This window comes from Oratosquilla oratoria, chromosome 43 (genome assembly GCF_046742065.1).
Source record: "Oratosquilla oratoria isolate Oo_2021 chromosome 43, ASM4674206v1, whole genome shotgun sequence".
Lineage (NCBI taxonomy): Eukaryota > Metazoa > Arthropoda > Malacostraca > Stomatopoda > Squillidae > Oratosquilla > Oratosquilla oratoria.
Genome location: NC_134819.1, coordinates 28835558 through 28856914, shown reverse-complemented (window position 1 = coordinate 28856914; position 21357 = coordinate 28835558). Strand labels below are relative to the sequence as shown.

At 38.2% G+C, this 21357-nt stretch overlaps 1 protein-coding gene across 1 annotated transcript in view; it reads left to right on the top strand.

Moving 5' to 3' along the window:
- The window catches only part of LOC143021829 (uncharacterized), a 35035-nt gene extending 13764 nt beyond the window's left edge, over positions 1 to 21271 (top strand). Inside the window, exons 12-22 of the mRNA XM_076179596.1 lie at positions 686 to 776; positions 2262 to 2381; positions 4292 to 4382; positions 5811 to 5971; positions 6223 to 6353; positions 7511 to 7638; positions 9971 to 10073; positions 11014 to 11166; positions 11724 to 11885; positions 12834 to 12955; positions 14631 to 21271. Of these exons, the coding sequence (XP_076035711.1) occupies positions 686 to 776; positions 2262 to 2381; positions 4292 to 4382; positions 5811 to 5971; positions 6223 to 6353; positions 7511 to 7638; positions 9971 to 10073; positions 11014 to 11166; positions 11724 to 11885; positions 12834 to 12955; positions 14631 to 14749 (1381 nt within the window). The 3' untranslated portion in view covers positions 14750 to 21271. The remainder of the gene's footprint in view (positions 1 to 685; positions 777 to 2261; positions 2382 to 4291; positions 4383 to 5810; positions 5972 to 6222; positions 6354 to 7510; positions 7639 to 9970; positions 10074 to 11013; positions 11167 to 11723; positions 11886 to 12833; positions 12956 to 14630) is intronic.
- The last annotated feature ends 86 nt before the right edge of the window (positions 21272 to 21357 follow it).

Sequence of the window (21357 nt, the reverse complement as noted above, 5' to 3'; positions counted from 1 at the left end):
TCTGATTGACAACTTTTTCCCCCTTTAACCCCTTGAGTACCGGAAATGTGTTTTGTGACACCTGCGTGTCACGGCTGAGTGCATCCGCCAGGAACCGAGCGTGCTCCCCGTGACACGCACGTGTCACAGTTATAAGCTGTGTGTATTGAAGACTCTCAAGGCCTCGGTTTCTGGGTTATTTCTACCCATGTGGTGGCAAGTGTCTGTGTTTACTAACATAAGGCTCCAGCCATTCGTGGGACGGTTTGAAACGTTTGTTTACGTAAGGTTGACGGGTCGGTAACGAAGGGGTTAAAAGAAAAAAAAATTCCTCAGTTCATTTTTGTCTTTGGCTTCCTCTAAGAGCTGTGTCTTTGCTTGATCCACTTAATTAACAACTTTGCTAATTCATATCTTTTAACTTTTCATCTTGCGCTAACTTCCAAGATGTGCTGAATACTGCGTGCACGTGTGTGAACATATGTATTATTTACTTATCCCGTCAAGTAAGGAAATGATAGTGATGAAAAAAAGTAATTTAAAGAAATTCTGATATTCAGGTATTTCCAAAACATGTAGTATGTAACATGTTGAAAAAGTCCTGCTGTTCATATTAACTCAAACAGTTATTTGCAAAATATGTGCTATGTATCATGTGGATTTTGAAAGAACACTTTTATAATTCTCTCTTTATTTATGCTCTTAGGTATAACATAGATTGGAAGAAAGCCTTTGTGTCGGTATGTCTGTTGGGACTCTTGTGCAATCTAAGCACCATTCCAGGATTAACCACTCAGGTAAGGATTTATCAGCAATATTTAGACACAAGAGAAGTATGTTTAAATACAAGTTTGATTGGTTACAATACAGATGGTTGTAAGTTGGATTTTTCATATTATGTAGAATAGGCTTTTGTAAACTAATCTCTAGTTATAGGTTGAAAATCCTTTATCAGAAATTCGAAAATTAAAAACTTTGACATACATTGTATGATGTGAAGGCATTTTCTAAGCTTGGTGGGCTATATTTAGCTCCCATATGTCTTGAAATGAAGTTTGGTAACTCAGGGTGAATGAGTCCACACAATAGACCTACCCACCCTCACATCCTTGTGCTCCTCCTCCTCCTCCTCCTCCTTCATGCAACCCACAATCCTCTACTTCTCGTGATGTAAGACATAGCATAATTTAAACAAAAACCATTCCTTTGAAAAGGAGAGAAGCAGTAGATGATGCAAGTAGCTCTGGTTAGGAATAAAATGTAAGAAAAAAAAATAAAATAAAAAAAGTAGTAGAAAAGTTATGGTTACACGTGGTACAGAGAGGAGAAGTAGGGGAGTGCATCACACAAAAGTGACAAAATGCACAGCTTCACTACACCACCACACCTGAACTAAGGTAAATAATTAACGAATATTTGGCTTTCTTATACTTTTCCATGTAATCTTTCATTTTATAACAGTAAAACTTTCTTTTGAGAACTTTTTCCCTGAAAAATGTGAGCACCACAGATATGAGTGATGAAACCCTATTGTACAGTTATCGGGTTAAAGATTTTCAATGATGGAAGTGACAAAGTGTTTTGAAACTAGACTGCTGTTCACACTGCTAGATCAGTCAATTGATATGTTACTCCTGGTCTGTCCAGCAGAAACCCATAGCTCCCAGGTAACCAGATTAGGCCACAAGTCACTCATAGAAGATATATTGTGTTGTTGTCTAGGTAAGGTTAGAGTAGGGATGATTAGGATCAGGTGTTCTGTGTCTTGAATGTGGTGTCTGTTTTGTTTGTACTTTGTATATGTAGCATATACAGTACAGGTAGTTATCAACTTACAACCACTTGTACATACATACATACATATACCAAGGCTTTTTCCCCCTTCCAAGGGAGGTAGCCAAAAAGGGAAAGGCATAAAAACACTCCCACCCATTTCATCCCTAAATACACTCCACACCCCTCCCACCCTTCCTCTCATCTGAGCACCTCCTGGATGACGGGTCATCCACTTGTACTTATGATAATTTTGTCTATGTCATTATTCTTGCAGCATGGAGTATAGAATATTAATAAAAAGAATAATGCATTTTATTGGCATGGTGTAGTAATACTTGTACAAACACACATTTTCTGCATCGCCCATTCACACGAAAATGTTCACTACAAAGGGTTGGAAGAAATATTTTCCTTGGCATATCAGTGGGTTTGGAATTATATGTTTTGAATATGGAATTTGTAACAATGTTTTACATTAAGTATATCTTGGCTAAATCCTTTTTCAGGCTAAGGTGGTTACTTTAAGAACCATGAAATCTTGTGTGGCAGGTTTCATCCCACCTGTTATGTCCATGCTTGTCAAAAGTGAACACCTGGAGAGCAACAGTTTAGAACAAATGGGTGAGGTAAGTAAGAGACAAGAAATGGTAAATGAGACAAAGTCAGGAGGAAAGGTCCCAGACACTTAGAAAGAACATGGGGAGAAATCAGCAAACCAAGGAAGGATGTTAGAAATGGCGAAGGGAAAACTGTCAGACACATGAGCACCTGGAGGATTAAAGGTTGTCCAGTCCCTCACCATATTGCTTGGGACAAATGCAATATAGTGAGGCACAGTTCTTTGACAGTATTGCTTGACAAACAAAGGCACTTTACCCTTCCCCCATGTTTCACTCTATCATAGCACACAGAGCAGTCCAATGTTTCTTCCCAGAGAGATGTATGAGATGACCCATGGATAGTTACCATGTACCACAAGACTACAAGCCCACAGGTTTCTGATCATAGAAACTTGAGACAGCAAATAACTGCACCTCCATCTCAGCTACAAGTGCAGCAGCATCTGCAAACAACAACTGGCTCACCTCCTTCCCTCCACTATCCCTCACCATCTCCAAACTCCTGCCTAGAACCCTCACACACACCCTCATAGAAACTTGAGACAGCAATAATTGTACCTCCATCTCAGCTACAAGTGGAGCAGCATCTGCAAACAACAACTGGCTCATCTCCTTCCCTCCACTCTCCCTCACCAACTCCTGCCTAGAACCCTCATTCACCATATCCATATACACATTACACAACACTGATTACATTACACAACTCTGGCATAGCCCCACTCTCACCTTGGAAAATTCACTCTCTCCATTCTTGACCTTGACACAAGCTCTACTACTCATATTAAGACTTTTGATCACCCTCATCAGACTTCCCCTATCTCATCTGCATCACACTATAATGTTTCTTTCTTAACCCTGTCATATACCTTCTCTAAATCCATAAAAGTTTAAAAAAGGTCTTTATCCTTGCCAAAAACTTCTTATTTATCTGTCTTATTTCAAAAACTTAATCCATACACCTCTTTTTCTCCTAAACCCACATTGCTCTTGATTAACACACTCTCTTTCCTAAACCCACACTGCACTTCCCCAATTACTCACTGTTCTCCTTCTAACCCTCTCAGGTTACACCCTCCCATACTTATCAGACTTATCCCCATCTCCTCCAGTCCACTGGTACATGTCCTTCCCCAAGGTACACATTAAACAATCTCACCAGGCATTTTACTATATTTACTCCCTTTATTTGACATTCCACATGACAACCATCTAATCTAGGTAACTTATCAGCTTTCAGTCCTCTTTGTATCTCTTTCCCTATAGCCATATCATTCTCCTGTCCCACCACAAAAATTTTCCTGTCATCTCCCACTGCTTCAATGAAAGCCTCACTATTCATCTCTACATTCAACAAATCTCCAAATTTCCCTATCCATCTTCTCCTTACTGCTTTCACTTCGAATAGCATATGGCCATCAGCATCCTTTACCTTCTCTACCTGACTTACCACTCTTTTCACTTCTTTTGGAAACATGTTTTTATTCTTTTTAAATTTCTCCATCAGACACCTATCCCGCCTTACTAATGCTCTCTTCTTGGCTTCTTTTGTCTTTTGTTTTCCTTCCACCCTAAGGGGCTGACAGTCTTTGGATCATGCCCAAGATCTCTGTATCAACTTCAACTGTATTTCTTACACTTTTTTATATATTGGGGGCTGACAACCAGTGACTGTTACCCTCCTCCTACTATTGTCAAGTGGTGACACAGACGCAGTTGCACATTAATACAACTCTGAAACAATCCAAAGGTTCCTCTCAGAGAGACTGTGGGAGAGCCCAAGGATGGTTGCCAGCCACTGTGGGGGTGCAGCATTTCAGTCAGTAAAGCTTGACTTATCATTAATATTATTATTATTATTTTTAAATATGTATGATCATATAGAAATTTCATGAATGATGTTCTCATTGACTTTGTAGCTCCTGTCAAGCTTTCTTGTGGATACTCAGTGGGAAGTACGAGATTCTGCTCTTGAAGTTCTCCTTACCTGTACCATGCTTGCACAGTGTAGTAAGTATTTCAGCATTTTCCAAGGCATTGTGAAATAACATAGAGATGTATTTTTACCCATATACTCAAAAGTTACTAAAGGAAATACAAAAATAAGATGGAAAAATATAGGAAATAATAATTGACAGGATATCTTAACAAAAAGAGATATGTTGAAGACAGAAAGAAATAATTTCATTGGCTTCACATGAAAATTGGAAGCATGCCTTTTAGTGTGTAAGAGTAATATATATATATATATGTGTGTGCATGTGTGTACAGATCACCATATGGAAAATTAAAGACTGAAAAAAAAAAATCATATATAATGACATTTTCAATGTACACAGTATTGTACAGATTAAGAGAAGTGTATACACTCAGCACCAAAGATATTTGCACAGTGCATTTTTCTCTTGTAACACAGGTACCTGGTCTTAACCTCACCTTGCTTCATCAGTTCCCAGTAACATTAAATGTAGTCTGGCCCACTTCAGATATTTTCTTAAAAAATTGTGCACATTTTTGCTTTTGTCTCTCCATTAGAATGGGTTTATGTTGTGGCACCCAATGCTCATAGCCGAGAACATCCTTGAGGCAGCATTGGATATTCCTGACAGACTCCTGATGCAGGAATTGTGGGTTCTTTTCTTTCAATTCCTTTGTTGTGATTCTAATTTCAGCTTCCACCTGTCACTGAAGGACCTTAAGAGTCCTCTTAGAAGTTTACTAACCAGCCCAGTCCTCTTGACTTGGAATGGTGGGTCATCACCTCCCACAGCTTAATATTTCTTTGTCCATCTCTTGACACTGGGCAGTGCTATGCCAGTCTGGATCAGAATACCTTTATTGCACTTTCCTGCCACATAGAGTGATGATATCACTGCAATTTGGTCCTTTGTCAAGCTGAACCTTGTGGCATCCCACAATGCACAAAAAACACCGCAAATAACGGCAGGAAAAACATGTGGATCATGTATATAAAAAAAAAAAAATTATACACTCACCACAAAATGCCCCACACCTACAATCCCCAGACAACACCATATATCTTCCCTGAGTGACTTAGGGTCCTGCCAGAAGGCTGTAACTAGTTACCTTAAGGCTGCATGTCTTCTACAAGAGAGACTAGGGTCAATTAATTGTTTGATTGATCACCCAAATGCTTACCTCCAGTATCACCCCTCATCCACGTACACATTGAACAACCATGGTGACATAACACATCCCTGACACAGCCCCACCTTCACCTCAAACCACTCATGCTCACCATTTCCAACCCAGATAATTAAAACTCTCCACTTATGCTGGCCTTACATTTGTAGAAACTCTCCACTTATGCTGGCCTTACATTTGTAATTAGGTAACAGTTATTATTATAAAGAAACATGTTAAGCATATACAAATTTATTTCTGTGTTAATGTTCTAGTATTCTTTCTATGTTGCAGAATACCCCTACTTCATTGAGTGGATAGTTCGGCACAAACTTTTGGGTGCTGTTCTAGCTGCCTTAAATGACATAGAGGAATTTATTCGAGCATCTGCTCTTAAGGTCACAGCCAACATGGTTTCAGTAGAAAGACTCTGCTGCCAGTCAGACAGTTGCTTGGTGAGTTTGTTATTTAAGTATTATACAATCATCATTGCCTTCATTGCATGTATATATATATATATATATAACTTTTTTTTTTTTTTGGCTACCTCCCTTGTAAGGGGAAAAGCCTTTGGTATATGTATGTATAACCAAATACCCCCAGTTTTTCATTTAAGACTGTAACAGTCAACTCTTCATGAATATTCATTCTATTATCAAAATTAATATCTCATTTAACTTTTTTCTACAACCCCTTCATTAACTAGATTTGGCCAGAATTGGAGCATCTAGCCTTACAACAAAGTGCGCTTGTCAAAGTACTACAAGAAGAAGATGTGGAAGTGCGTAAGGCAGCACTGGAACTAGTGCAGGCTTTATTCAATGCTGGCAAATATAAGTAAGTTGGCTGATCTTTGTAACTCTACAGCATATATAGCTTGTGCACCTTTTCATTGTTTTATGATGAGACATAAAAGAAATTGACAATGAATTAATATTTTTGAATTTCTCATATTGTAAAGCCCATGGTAATTGGCAATAGTTCTTGGACCTTGCTGTACAGGAAAAAACATTTGACTGCTAAATGTGTTGCAATTATGTAATTGTAATATAAAGGAAACTATACATTGTAATATAAAGGAAACATTGTAATATAAAGGAAACTATACATGTAGTTTCCTTAAGGAAACTATACATGTAGTTTCCTTTCCAGGAGGTGCTAAGATAAGAGGGAGGGTGGAGGGGAGTGGGGTGTATTTAGGGATGGAATGGGTGGGAATGATTTTATGCCTTTTTCTTTTTGGCTACCTCCCTTGAAATGAGGAAAATGCCTTGGTATATGTATGTATGTAATATAAAGGATCAGAACTATGCTCATGGAGCCCATTCTCTTTGTATTCATACATCAAACTTCGCATTAAATTTGTTGATGATGATGGCTTGGATTATATTTCTGTTAGGCCAGTTTGAATACAAACTGATGAAGATAATATTTATTTATAAGAAGGAAAAGGCCCTTGACATATAGAGATATTTTTTTCACAATTCCAGTTAAATTTTGATTCACAGTTTTTTTACATAATTCTTTTTGAGTACATTTGACCAGTTCAGTCATCAATTCACATCTGTTTATACCAATTCATTGGACTTTATTTTCATATTTTTCTCAGTTGGCTGGCTACTTGCCTTATAAATGGAAATAGGTCCTTGGTATATAGATATTTGTCTCGATTCCAATTCACAATTTTTTAATTAGTATCAATTCTAATTTAGTTCTATGTCAATTCATATTTGACCTCAGCCCTGGCCTGATCAGGAGACCAAGTGCCAGCCCTCTGGGTTTGTACCTCTGGGTGGTGATGACAGTGATGGGCTTTAGAGAAGGGCATTGGACAGATTTTGCTCTCAGATATCAGTTCCATAGAACCACCTCATGCCATTGCCCATTGTTCCCATGATTTTTTTGGAAACTAAAGTTGACTCTATTTATTGCTTACTATGAGTAATATCTTTTATATTTTATCACTACAATTGTGTTTTCTCTGGATTTTGAAGGGAGGAGGAGGTTGCTGAATATGTGGTACCAATAATACAACACCTCTGTGAGGACTCCGATTCTGATATTCGACAGATGGCTGTATCATTTATTTACAGTCACCAACAGGAACTCTTACTTAGCATGGGTAAGATATGTTTTCTATGATTTCAATGGACTTACTTGATTGCTTGAATACATTATTGCATTTGTCACACTGTCAAATTAAATGGCAAAGTTCCTCCATTGGACAAATGGTATAAAATCCTAGGCTTTACTTTTGATATACAGTGAGACCATTCATTAACGGACGTTAATTAGCTGTGTTTGCGGTGCTTTTGCTGTGTTTTCGGTGTTTTTGGTGCTGTTGCTTAGTGCGTGCAATCACTATGCCACCCAAAAACCACTCCAAAACACCGAAAACACAACAAAAACACCGCAAACACAGCTAATTAACGTCCGTTAATGAGGGGTCTCACTGTACTAAGATCGGAAGCAAGTATGGAAGGGGGGGGGGGGCTCACTTTTGAAACTTATATGACCTCTAATCAGTATGTCAAAAATCTGACAGCAAAAGCTAACAAGAAAACATAATAATAAAACCAGTCACAAGCATAGGCTTTGGAAAGTGGAAAGAAATTTTAATCACAACCCATAAACAGTTCTTGAGAACCACACTCAACTACTCTTCCACAACATGGTTTCTATTAACTAAGAAAGCAAACAGGCACCATACAAATTATATTAAATGATGTGTTGAGAATAACAGAATGTACTAAAACCACCCTTACAAGATTTCTACACACACAAACGAAAATCCTCCTACACACAGATACGAAAATCCTCCCCATAGAGCACCATATGAAAATGATAGGTACTAGATACACAGTTCTATGCAAGAGCCTTCAACCCTGCTCACATATCTCATATCACTTGGGCACAATCAATTGAAATACTCGTATATATATATATATATACATATATATATATATATACACACACATACATACACTAAGGGCTTTTTCCCCCTTACAAGGGAGGTTAGGCGAAGTCAAAAGGCACAATTCCACTCCCACCCATTTCCTCCCCACCCACTCCCATCCCATTCACCACCCCTCCCTACCTTTTTTCTTGGCTCCTCCTGGATGACAGGTCATCCCAGTATGTCACCCATTGCACTGGGTCAGAAGCAATGCATCAAGGCACAGAACATCCACAGCAAGACTGCTTCATTTAATCAGTGACCCCCCCCCCCTCTCTGTCCCCATATGCAGAAAAAGAGTAGATGGGGAGAAATCCTGTTCACACATAACCACCCCCATCCCCACCTACTCCCATACATCATAGCATTATCCATATACAACCATTCTCCACTCATCCCTATCTTCTGCTCTTCTCCCTTCCTTCCTCAACAGACATTCTCCTCTTCCCCAACACCCCTTTTACCCCATCCATCCATCTTATCCTCAGTTGCACCCTCCTGTTCACTCCATCCACCTCTGTCTTCCCTACTTCTTTTTACTAATCTTTCTTCACTCATTCTTTCCATGTCTCCAAACCATTCCAATACTCTTTCCTCAATCCTATCTCCCAACTCCTTCTCCACTCCCACTCTCCTCCTCATTTTTTACTCTATCCACCATACTTCTCAAGACATTTCAGCTCAAACACATTTAAACTCTTCTTGTCTAATGTTCCATGTTTGTGTACCGTACAGTGCTGTCAGCACAGTCACCCCTTCATACAGTCTCCTCTTAGCATCCATTCCCAAATATCTATTTCTCATTACACTTTTTAAACCCCCAAGGTACTAACTTCTCTCAGTATATATATACACATATACATACCAGCAACATACTACTCAAACATCAACACTAACATACTACCTGTACCACACAACACATCTTCATAGAAACATATTCACACTCAGATCACAAAACAAGCATTTTAAGACTAATCTTCAAACACCCCTAGATATCAGCCCTACTAAAACATCCTTGCCAACAGAAGCAAGAACCACAATGCATTCAGGTTACCATCCATCACTAAGACTGTACCAACACAGAAGACAATGAACACCTTATTTTACACTGCCAAACAACATAATATTTCTTTCTTGAGTGACTTACATGCCAATCCGATGGCTGTTGCTAGTTATTTGGGAATTGTGGGTCTCACACAAGAGAGACCTGGGACATCAGAATTATTTTTAATGTGACTGTGTATCTCACTGGCTGAAAGTAGTAGAAGGAATGGAAATCTTCTGTTGTCAGCTTTCTTTATGTACAAAAGTAAAGGAAATACCACTTCAGTTAATTGAGAAATCTTGGTCTTGGTCTGGTAAGGGGTTGATGGGTTTTGGAAATGGGTAGCAGGGAGGCAATTCTTTCTGCAGTCCAACTTACAGGACCCACCACTAGCTGGTAACTCACATTGGTCTGAACAGTTAATTTTAGTTGATTGATTATTTCATGTTTCAGGAATGGTTGATGGGGTGTTTCCTCCAAATGTCTTTAGTGAAGGGAAGATAATCCAGTTGAGCCCAGATAAAATAAGGAATAGAGTCATGGAAGTTATTGAAAGGTTGGTGGTCACTTTTCAGTTATGTAATTTCTCTGTTTACAATAATTTTGTAGTGCTTACTGTTTGGGTTACACTTCTGAATTGGAGATGAAAGTGTTGGTGGAGTTGATACAGGCATCAAGAAGGAGACAATATTTATTCCCCAAAACCACTACATGAAGATATCTATTGTTGATACCATAAAGCTGTTAATAACAGATATAGAATACTACAAGATGTTTACAAAATTATAGAAAATTAACTTCTATTTTACCTGTTCATTTGTATTACCTTTGACCTATGCAATGTTGGGGACAAGGTGACCTTTCATCCTCATGATGTTGAGCTGGGAAGGACAACTGAATAAGGTTTATTTGTGTATGATATGGGCATGTGCTTCAACAACCTCTTATAAGGAGTGTTACCAAATCAAAGCACACACTTACTTCATACACATTAAAACCCATTTTATCCCCCTCTAATCACAGCATCTTGTAAATATAGAGTCATCCCTGTCCTGCCCACACTGCTTGGATTATCCCTGTTCCCAGTCACTGCTTGGGTTAAAGGCAAAACAACATGAGTGTTTCCAGAGTTGGGCTTGACAACTGGAGCTGACCCTCACTGCTTCATTATATAGTGACCCCCCCCCCTCCCACTGCTTCATTATATGAACCAACACCCACCCACCCTCCACTCTTTATGGAACAGACAAGAACATCTCTTCAAGCTACATTAGTCTTTTATTCATTCATAATCTCTCTCCATTCATTTTTGCACTCTTCCCTGCTCCACAGACAATACTCATGTATCAAAGACCACCTTTACCCTATCTATCCATCTTATCGCTGGTCTTCCGTAAGTTCGCTCCAACAGTTTTTGCTGTTCACGCTCTTTCTGAGTATTTCCTCACTCATTCTTTCTGTATACCCAAACCAAACTATATTTATTTTATTTCCAGGTTTTGTGAGATGGGACATGCTTTTGTATTAATGCAGCTAACAAATGATCGTGTAACAGCCGTTGTAGAAGAAACACTGAAAGTTTTGAACTGCTTTGCAGACCTCGTAAAACAGTATAATCTGTCAACTTGGCAACGCACTGAGTACTCAAGGTAGATAATAGAAAAATGTTTATATACATAACATATACATTTATATACATACCAAAGGATCTTCTCCCCCTGTATAAGAAGGATAGTGAAGTCAAAGTATATACTTAACCCCTTCCTTGCATAACAAGCATTCCCCTCTTGGTCAATGCCCCTTTCACCCCATCCATCCATCTCATCCTCAGTCATCCCCTCAAGTTCACTCCCCCCACCTTTGCCTTCCACACTTTCTTCATACTATTGTACTGTGACTCTCCATTATGCTGTCCTCCCTTCTTAATACTGTCAAGTACCACTTCTTTGAGTATATACTTCCATTTTTGCCTTTGTCCCATATGGTAGGGGGAAGAAAGAATACTGTCACTGGTCTTCCCACTTAGGTTGTAAAGGTGGCTAAAATGGGATGGAGTAATGGGACTAGGCATCCTGCTCTCTTTAACCCCGAGGGGTACATTCTTACAAGAAGTCAAATTGTACATAATATACATATAAATTTATATGTAATATATACCATACTGGTGTGTTGACTGCATTATGTAAAAAGATTATTTATAATACAGGAAACAGGAAGTGAAAACTCTGTTGACTTCAAAAAGTGAGCCAGATTCAGACATGAGTGACGTGTCTGCCACACAAGTAAAGCAGGATTGTGATGAAACCAAGGAAGTAGAGAAAGCCCTTGATGATATTCTAACTTCAACTGACTTGATGGCTGTAAATAGGTAACTTTACAATAGATACATGTTTTTATATGATTTTTGGTTATTATGCATACTAATTAGTATTATACTTAAGGATAGTTACACTGTATGACTAAACAGGCAACTTTACAATGAATACATGTTATTATCCTCTTCAATACGAGTCAAATGTTTACATGCACATTAGCTGCTTGATGTATGATGATGCATCACAATAAGGTCATTATGAAATATAAAGCTACAGCTGTTATAATCATTCTCTTTCACCAAGAATGTTTGTAACCACAGAAAATGTGATCAAGCCTGTTCACAGAATACGGGGATCACTCAGTTATAACTAAAAAAAAAATATATAATCAGGAAGCTGACACTGGCATCCTCATATACTCATTCGTGCCTCATGACACATAAGTAGGCATCATCATATTCAAGCAGTTCTATATTTACTGGAATACATGTGCCTGTATGCATTTCTTGGTCATGTCATTATGTGAAGCTGTTTGTAGTAAATGTGGCTCAGATGTGGCAATGAATGGAGGAGTGGATGTGGAGGTTGAAGTTAATTATAAAGGAGGCAAGTAAATGTCTGCTCCATTGTGTTGTGGGTACAATCACCCCTTTGTAGAGCCTTCTCTATGCATTCATCACCAGATAACTATTTCTCATAACACTTCATTCTCCTGAAATAATTATTTTATTTCCTTTTTGATACTATACCTTAACCCCTACTTCTCCATTCTCTGTTGTATGTGCTCTTAAATATTTCCTGTAAATCTTCTCCAGCCCCTCTTCTTTTAAATTCATCTCCAACTTACCGCCACTCTCTCCCCTTGTCTTACTGTGACATAACTTCCCAAACTCTGTCACTGTTTCAGTTCTTTCTCTGACTCAGCTACAATTGCTTGTAATAGTCTGAGAAATGTACATGCGAGAGATTTGATCATCATTTCAACTTCCTTATTTTTACAGAATTAAATATTCTGGAGGAAAACCTTTGGAACTCAAGAATATACAGATTCCAAAGAAACTACCTGCAGTTGATGTAAAGAATTTTCTGCAGCACCTGGACAGCCTCCATTTAAAGAAAGAAGGTGACGTAAAAGTAATCTTGTGCCATGTTTAACAAAATATATTTTTGAGTGACAATTGAAATATGAATATTTACTATTTGTAAAGTGCAGTTTAATTTTTTCTCAATATAAAGTGTTGTATTTAATAACTATATTCCATTTCAATAAGAAATTACACTCAATTTCTACTGTGAAGCTCAGTACAGTTGGTAATCCTGCAAACTCTTGCTCCATACAGTCACCAGTGACACTCAAATTCCTCACCTCCTTCAGAAAATATTATATTTCCCCACTTTGTTCATAAGATAGGAAAAATTGGTTTCAATCATTAGAAAGAGCAGTCATTCTACAACTATAACAAAATGTTCAAAACTCGATAGGGTAAGAAACTATATCATGTGGAGTTGAAGTCAAGGAAAAGAATTTATCGGTTTATACACATCTTTACGTATAATCAATGTTTACAGCAATTATGATAAGTGTAGAATAAAACATGTGTTCTCCTACATAAACAACTCCAAAACATGATGTTGAATTCAGATTTCACATAGAAAGCATTAAAAAAAATTAAATTAAGAATTCTTATAAATATTTTGCATCATGACACTCGTGGCATGAGGGAGGGAGGGGGATGGATGGTAGTTGCTGACGCCTTCCTTCCTCCTCCTTCCAACTTATCATTTCATTGATATGAAGAGGGAAGAAACCCTTGGTATATTTATGTATATATGATCAAAGTGGAGAAATATAATATTTTCTAAAGGAGGTGAGGAATTTGTATGTTGCTGATGCCTGTGTGGAGCAGGAGTCTCCAGGACTACTGACTGTACTGAACTGCACGGCAGAAATCAAGTGTAATTTCTTATTGGAATAGAGTATAGTTTGTTTGCCTCAACTATAGACTTGGAATGTTTGAACTTAATTCTTAAATATAAAGAGATATTACAACTTTACAACATTAAGTTGAGTTTCTGTACTCAGAATTTAGTCTTAGATTGACTGTATATTGTTAGCTACGTGGCTTTTATTTTGTAGTCATAATTTTTGTTTGATTTCAATCTGTGGCTAACACAAAGGCATACTTTATAGATTTTATTTTGGTAATTTTGTGGTGGTCAGTGTTAAGACTCACTCCAGAAGATCTCAGACAATTGAGACTCTTCTCATTAGAGTCTGCCTCATCTGTGTAAAAGGTTAACCGTAGCTTGAACAAAATCTTTAAATATATCACTATTGAAGGTGTTATCATGAAAGCTGCAAGCATTTCCATAAGAGTAAATATCCCAGTTCCTCCTTATGTTCACCAATGTGCAAATTCACACACATGACAAACATGTCCCGTTTTGTGCATAAAAATTCACATTTATGTGAATTGTGTTTGGTTATTACTTTGTATTGTACTATAAATTGTGGTACTTTGTTGTATTTTCTGAAAATATGAATTAAGTACAGTATCCATATCATGTGAATGCATATGATTCTGTTGCATATGTGGAGGGACTAGTGTATTGAATTTAGTTTAATTGGGCCATTTTCTTTTTTTTTTTTCTTTTTTTTTTCAAAATCAGTATAGTTTTTCATTACTGGGAATTATGATATACCTGTTTTTGATTAAGCTGCTCACCTTACAGACCAGAAACCAGTTGAGGGGCTTGACCATTTTCCTTCATTTTCATATTTATTATTCTTTCCCCAGATGTCAACCCTGATGCCCATATTGAAGAGGAGTTGATATCCCTGCTAGATGACATTCTACGCACTCCCATGAAATCAGAAAGTGAATGCATAAATCAGCAGCTTCGTGACTGCTATTAAGTTCCTACATTTTAATATCACTCACAAGACGAACAAGAATAGTACCGGCACACTAGGTCATCACCTTGCACTGAAACAGTACCACCATAGCACTGGCCCAGCACCAGATACTAATGACCAAGCTATAATATCACTCCCAAGACAAACAAGAATAGCACTGGAACACTATTTAGGTCATCACCTTGCACTGAAACAGTACCACCATAGTACTGGCCCAGTACCAGACACTAATAACCAAACTATAATCAACATGTATTAGACACAGACCACTTTGGTTTACACTGACTTGCACTCACTCCAAGGGACCAATAACAGGTCCTGCATGATGGACGGCAAAGCTGCCCATTTTCAAAAACCCATCAACCCACTCCCCTCCATCAGGGGGTGCAACCCTGATGGGCTGACACTCGTTCTCTTAAATGAGCCCAAGATATTTCTCTATTAATTTTAACTGTATTACTTACAATTTTTCACTCATGGAGAGGACAACTAGCAACTGGTGTCTTCTTACCATTTTAAGTTAGGGACACAGAAACTGCCCCACACTGACACAACTCAGCAGCCTAATGTGTCTTCCCCGAGAGATCTGTGGGAAGTTCCAAGGACTGCTACCACTGTGGGTCTGCAAGTTTTCTACTTAGTTACAATAACTGATTAATTACACTCACTCCATTTAACCTCTTCATAAGCAGATCCAGAACTGAACATCAATGCACTTACCTATGCAGATGACCCAATCATAACTCAGCATTTATCTATATACCAAAGGCTTCTCCATTATAAGGGAGGTAGCCACATCAAGGCACACGCCCACACCTGGTTACCGCCCTTGTTGCCCTCCTAGTTCCTCATGGTGATGAAGGGTCATCCTTGTCTCCTGCCCACTGCCCAGATCAGAAACAATGCAGCAAGACATGGCACATACACAGCATGGCAACCCTCCCTCATCATCGTCCTCATGCAAAGATAGAAAAGTCTCTTCAGACTGCATCAAAATATCCATAACCCAGCATAGGAACTACAAAATAGCAGCTAAGAACACCCAAGCCTACTTAGACAAACTAGAGTAATTGCTCAGAAATAATAGTGGAAGTCTCATCCCAGAAATCATCAGTCATGCTGCAAACTTCAGACAATATAAAAAAAGTAAAATGAAACAGCCATACCTTTTCATTGAAAAAGAATTGTAAAATTCTAGGCCTCACTTTTGATACTGTATATGACCTTCAGCAGATACATCAAAGAAATAATCAAAACCAACAAGACAATAAATATACTAAAATAAATTATGAACAAATCATAAGAACCTCTCTCAATTACGCTTCTACAGCATGGTTCTCAAATATACACAATCATGCATGCAAACAACACAATATACACTCTATAAAGGATTTGTGGGAAAACCCAGTTTCGGCTGTGGCATTCCTTGGGGAGACGGGACTGCTCGGACAGACAGTCTAGGGAACGACAACAACAACAATCAACAAAACATTGACACTTTACATACAAAATAAAGCATTGAGAGCAGTAACAAGATGCACCAGAACCATCCTAATAGAAAACCTGCACACACAAACCAGAACCCTCCCCATAGAAAATCATATGAAAATCATCATCAATTGGGATCCTATACCAGGGAGTGTGTTGCTTCACTCGCACACCATTGACAGTCTGCATAGTTTCTCCCAAGTAGGCACCTATGCAGTTGCCCTTCCCACTTGGGAACTAACAGGATGTCACCAGCAGCCCTATGAACTTAGTAAGATGACAGCTTCTACCTCTTTGATTATCACCATGTAGTATCTGATCAGGTTGGATACATGACACTCACTCACCAACCAATGTCTCCTAAAACACAACATTTTTAAGGTGCTGCAATCCACCCATTTCTGCCCTTGATCACCTAGAGTTCTTGGTAAACATTCAAAGGCTCAGCCAAAGAGTCTAATTTGTTTTGGGTGGTTCTTATTCACTAATATGGGACCAGTGACAAGTGCACTTGGTGGTCCTGTAAGATGGACATTAAAACTGATCATTTTCAAAGCTGTTGACTCCCTCACTTCTCTCAAGAGGTGCAGCCCTGGAGGGCCTGACACTAAGTCTTTAGACTGAGCCCAAAGATCTCTTTCTGTCAACTTCATCTGTATTTCTTACACTTTTTCACATATGGAGAGCAAACAACTGGCAGCTGCTCTCCTTCCCCTACCACTTTCAGCCAATGATATAAAAAGTCTTACAGTAATACAACACTATCAACAAATCAAATTCTTTACTTAGAGAAATCTGGGGGAACCTCATGTGGGACTGGGGGTTTTCTGTTTAGTGAAACTTGGAGTAACTATTAGATAATTACACAATATCAATGCAGTCATTTAAAAAGGGGCTCAGAAGTATGTATCATAACAGTCAGCAATTGAACCATGTTATTTCATTCTCATTTTATATATATCTAACTGTGTATACATTGTGACAAATGTGGATAGGAGGTAAAGGGAACACGGGCTGAGGGAAATACTTTTATTCCTGACTAGTTTTGCCACTCTGGCAAAACTAGTCAGGAATAAAAGTATTTCCCTCAGCCCGTGTTCCCTTTACCTCCTATCCATATATTTAACTCTTTAGGGTATGTTTTATATCAATATGTTCAACATGACAAAGTCCCTTTTTCATTATAGAGTTAGACTTTTCAAGTGTCTTATGAATAAGGGTTGCAAACTCATGTAAATAAGAAACACGAACTTTTATGAAGCACTGGATATTTTTAACCTAAATGAACAACTAGATAGAATGCACACATAAACTAATAATGAATTCTGTTTTATTCTATATACCAAGGGATTTTTCCTCCTTACCAGGGAGGTAGCCAGACCAAAAGGCATATACCCACTCCACTCCCATCCCCCCCCTTCCTCTCATCTTAGCTCCTCATGGAGCCCTGGGTCAGTAGCAATGCAGCAAGACACAGCACATCCATAGCAAGGCCACTTCACTTAATTGGTGACCCTGCCCTCCTCCATCCCCTAATGCAGAAAAAGAGAAGACATGAAGAAATCTCTTCGGGCTGCACCAAAATATCATTCACACTTAACTACTCCCTAACCCCATCCCCTCCATTCCTTGCATCACAGTATCCTCTATACACAGTCATTCTCCACTCACCCCTGTCACCTGCCTCTCCCTTCCTTGCTCAACACCCCTTTCACCCCATCCATCTCATCCTCGGTCATCCCCTCAAATTCATCCCATCCACCTCTACCTTCCACACCTCTTTTTTTCTAATTTTCACTCATTCTTTTCATGTGTCCTGACCATGCCAATACTCTTTCATGACTCCTATCTGCCATATCTTTTTCATCCCAGCTCTCCTCTTCACCTCATTTCTTACTCTAGTCAGTCTTGTAACTCCTACCATATTTCTCAGACATTTCATCTCAAACACATTCAAACTTTTCCCCACTACCTCCCTTAAATTCTATGTCTCTGTCCCATTCAATGCAGTCAGCACAATAATTCCTTCATAAAAAAGAATAAATAAAAAAATAATGGTAAAAAGGAGGAGATAGGTAGTATGTAAGAGGGATGATGGATGTGTTGACAATGACTTTGGGAGTGTAGTGGGGAGGGTGTCAGGAGTGAGGAGAAGAGGGAGAGAAGGGGTGGCTATACTGGTAAGTGAAGAGTGTGGTGGAGTGGAAAGAGGTTTCTTCAAGGTTGATGCGAGGGTGATGGGTAAAGGATTGGAGATGGTAAGAGATAGCAAAGAGAAGTGAAAGGTGAGCCAGTTGTTGTTTGTGGATGACATTGCACTTGTGGCAGGGTCAGAGGAGGAATTAAAACTGATGGTGTTTGGGAAGGTATGCCATAGGAGAAAGTTTAAGGTAAATGTGGGTAAAAGTAAGGTGATGACATGTCCAAGAGGAGATGATGGCAGCAAGTTTAAACTAAGTCCTGAAGGAGAGAGGCTAGAGGAAGGAGGGTTGGGGTTTGCAGGAGGGTGTTGCCATTAAGTGAAGTGGCCCTGCTGTGGATGAGCTGTGTATTTTTGCATTGTATCTGATACTGGCAAGGAGCAGGAAACAGGGATGATCCTTCATCCATGAGGAGCTAAGATAAGAGGGAAACAAGGGTGGGGAATGGGAGTGGTCTGGGTAGGAGTGGGTGTTTGCTTTCAACTTAGCTACCTCCCCTATAAGGGGGAGGAAGCCTTTGGTATATACATTTGAATAAACTATATGCACTGTAAGACTTAATTGGATGACTAGACCTACATAACAAGAGAACAGGATTCTTTCCACAAGATCCTTAATCACTGTTGAGTGTGAACCAGGAAGTAAACTATGCCTTACTATGGAGTAACACAAAAAAAAAAAAATGCTGGCAATGAATACAGTAATTATTATTATTAGTAATGAATAAAATTGTAGAGGACATCTGGGAAATGGGAAGTCAGATACATGGGTAGGTCTAAGGAAGATAATTCTGGGAGGATATATGGTCAAGAGGAACAGTTGATTCAAGAGAGATCTTATTCATGAGAGGAATTAAAATTGGGAATTAATCTTAGATTGGTTCTTCCTTGAATCCTTTGCCTAGCACCACTTGATATCTGTTTCCTACCAAATGTAACAAGTGACTGCATATTTCACAAGTGTCCTTTACAAGAAAAGCACCTACAACTCTTTATTTCTACCTTTTGATCAGCTTGACAAACTAAAGAAACAGAGCATTCTTGGGGTAAGAACAAGTACTGAAACATTTTTATGCAGATGGAAGACTTCAGAGGGATTTATTTCTCAGAATTGGTATTTTATAATGGTCATATCTGTTGCTAGTGAAGTGAGAGGCATTCTTAGGAATCTAAAAAAAAAAATATGATAATAGAAAATAAAAAAAATCAAGTGTATGAAAAGCTCCTTTACATTTATTTATTCTATTGATTTCAATGGAACTGATCCAATGCCAGTCTTCAGAAATTACAAGTGTGTCACTCATCCTGAGAGTCAAAAGGATGTGGTTCTGAGAAAAAGAGAGGAGGGATTTGTTGGGATAAAAAATCAATGTTGGAATTTAGAGGAAAATAAACGTATATCAAATGTAGAATCAAGAGTTGACTCCAAGAGTGGGTAATAATGTTGGAGATTATTTAGAAGAAAGAAGTGTTAGATGAAATTTTTGATGGGTGTTAGAGATTACCTCAAGGGTGTGAAGAGATATGTACCAAATTCTAGAGCAGTTGTGGCTAAATCTTGGATTATTTCCTCTTTACACTTCTCTACATCATCAGTAAATCTTCCAGGTTGTTCAATTTGTACATTTAAGAATATGAATCTCTCTGCATAAAGATTTGACTTATAAATGAGTGAATTCAGTGTATTAGCGAGTACTCTAACATACAAAACCATAATACCCCCTTCTGCTCCCTCATCCCTACAGCTGGTCAACACCCTCCTTCACACTACAACTGACCCCATTGCAACTACTTCATCCTTTGACATACATCCCGAATGATATCCCATCTAATCCAGGTGTCTTTCTAGCATTCATTTCTCACTGCAACTTATACACTCTTTTGGTATAGCCTTATCAATCTCCTCTCCCATCAGTTATTATCATAGTATCTCTCACCACCATAATTAACCACTTCAGTACAAGTCAAATTCTCATGCAAAGCATTGGCTGTCATATGAACAATGCATCACACTACTTGCATTATATAATATAAAGTCACTGCTGTATTACTTGTTCTCTTTCACTCTGAGTATTACTTGTTCTCTTTCACTCTGAGTATTACTTGTTCTCTTTCACTCTGAGGGATAATAAACACAGAAAATGTGATCAAACCAGTTCACAGAATCAGGGGGTAACTCATGTACAACTGCAAAAATATATATATAATGAGTCATGATTGTCTCAAGTGAGCAATATGATTGAATGATTTCTATGCTGGAAAATTGGATTATGTAAAATTATAATGTTTTTGTGTTAATGTGTTTGTTTTTAATAATTGGGAATTTATACAACACTGAGGACTGTTGATGGGATCCCTTTTCATTAAGGCATTAGAAAAAGATGAATTTGTACAGATCATGGAAGTGGCACAAAATGGTATAGATTTGTAAATGATGTATTTGTGATAATTCCAAAGAAAACTAATGTATTAAACTGCAGATACTTAATTTCATCTCAATCTTCCAATATTTTCTAACTTCCACATTAGTCTCTTGTGTGGCACCTTTACAAAAACCTCTTCCAGGTCCAAGATACATGGTCTATCCAACCCTCTCTTTCAAATAGCATATCAATTGCTCTTGAATAAATAATCAACAGATTCATTACATAGGACCTTATCTGGATCCAAATAGATAATCTACCAGCAATCCTTTCTCCTCCATCAATTTCATCTGTACTTCACAATTCTTTCACATGTTTTGGCTACTGTGCTACTCAATAACAATGTTCTATAATTCATAAATCCTTCCCTACTTCCTCCTTTATAGACTGATTCTAGATTTACTGGTTTCCAGTCTTGGAGTATCCTTTCATCTTTTGTGTGTGTAAGAATATAAACTTTGTGTGATCATTTTTATTATCAGTATATACAAATTCTA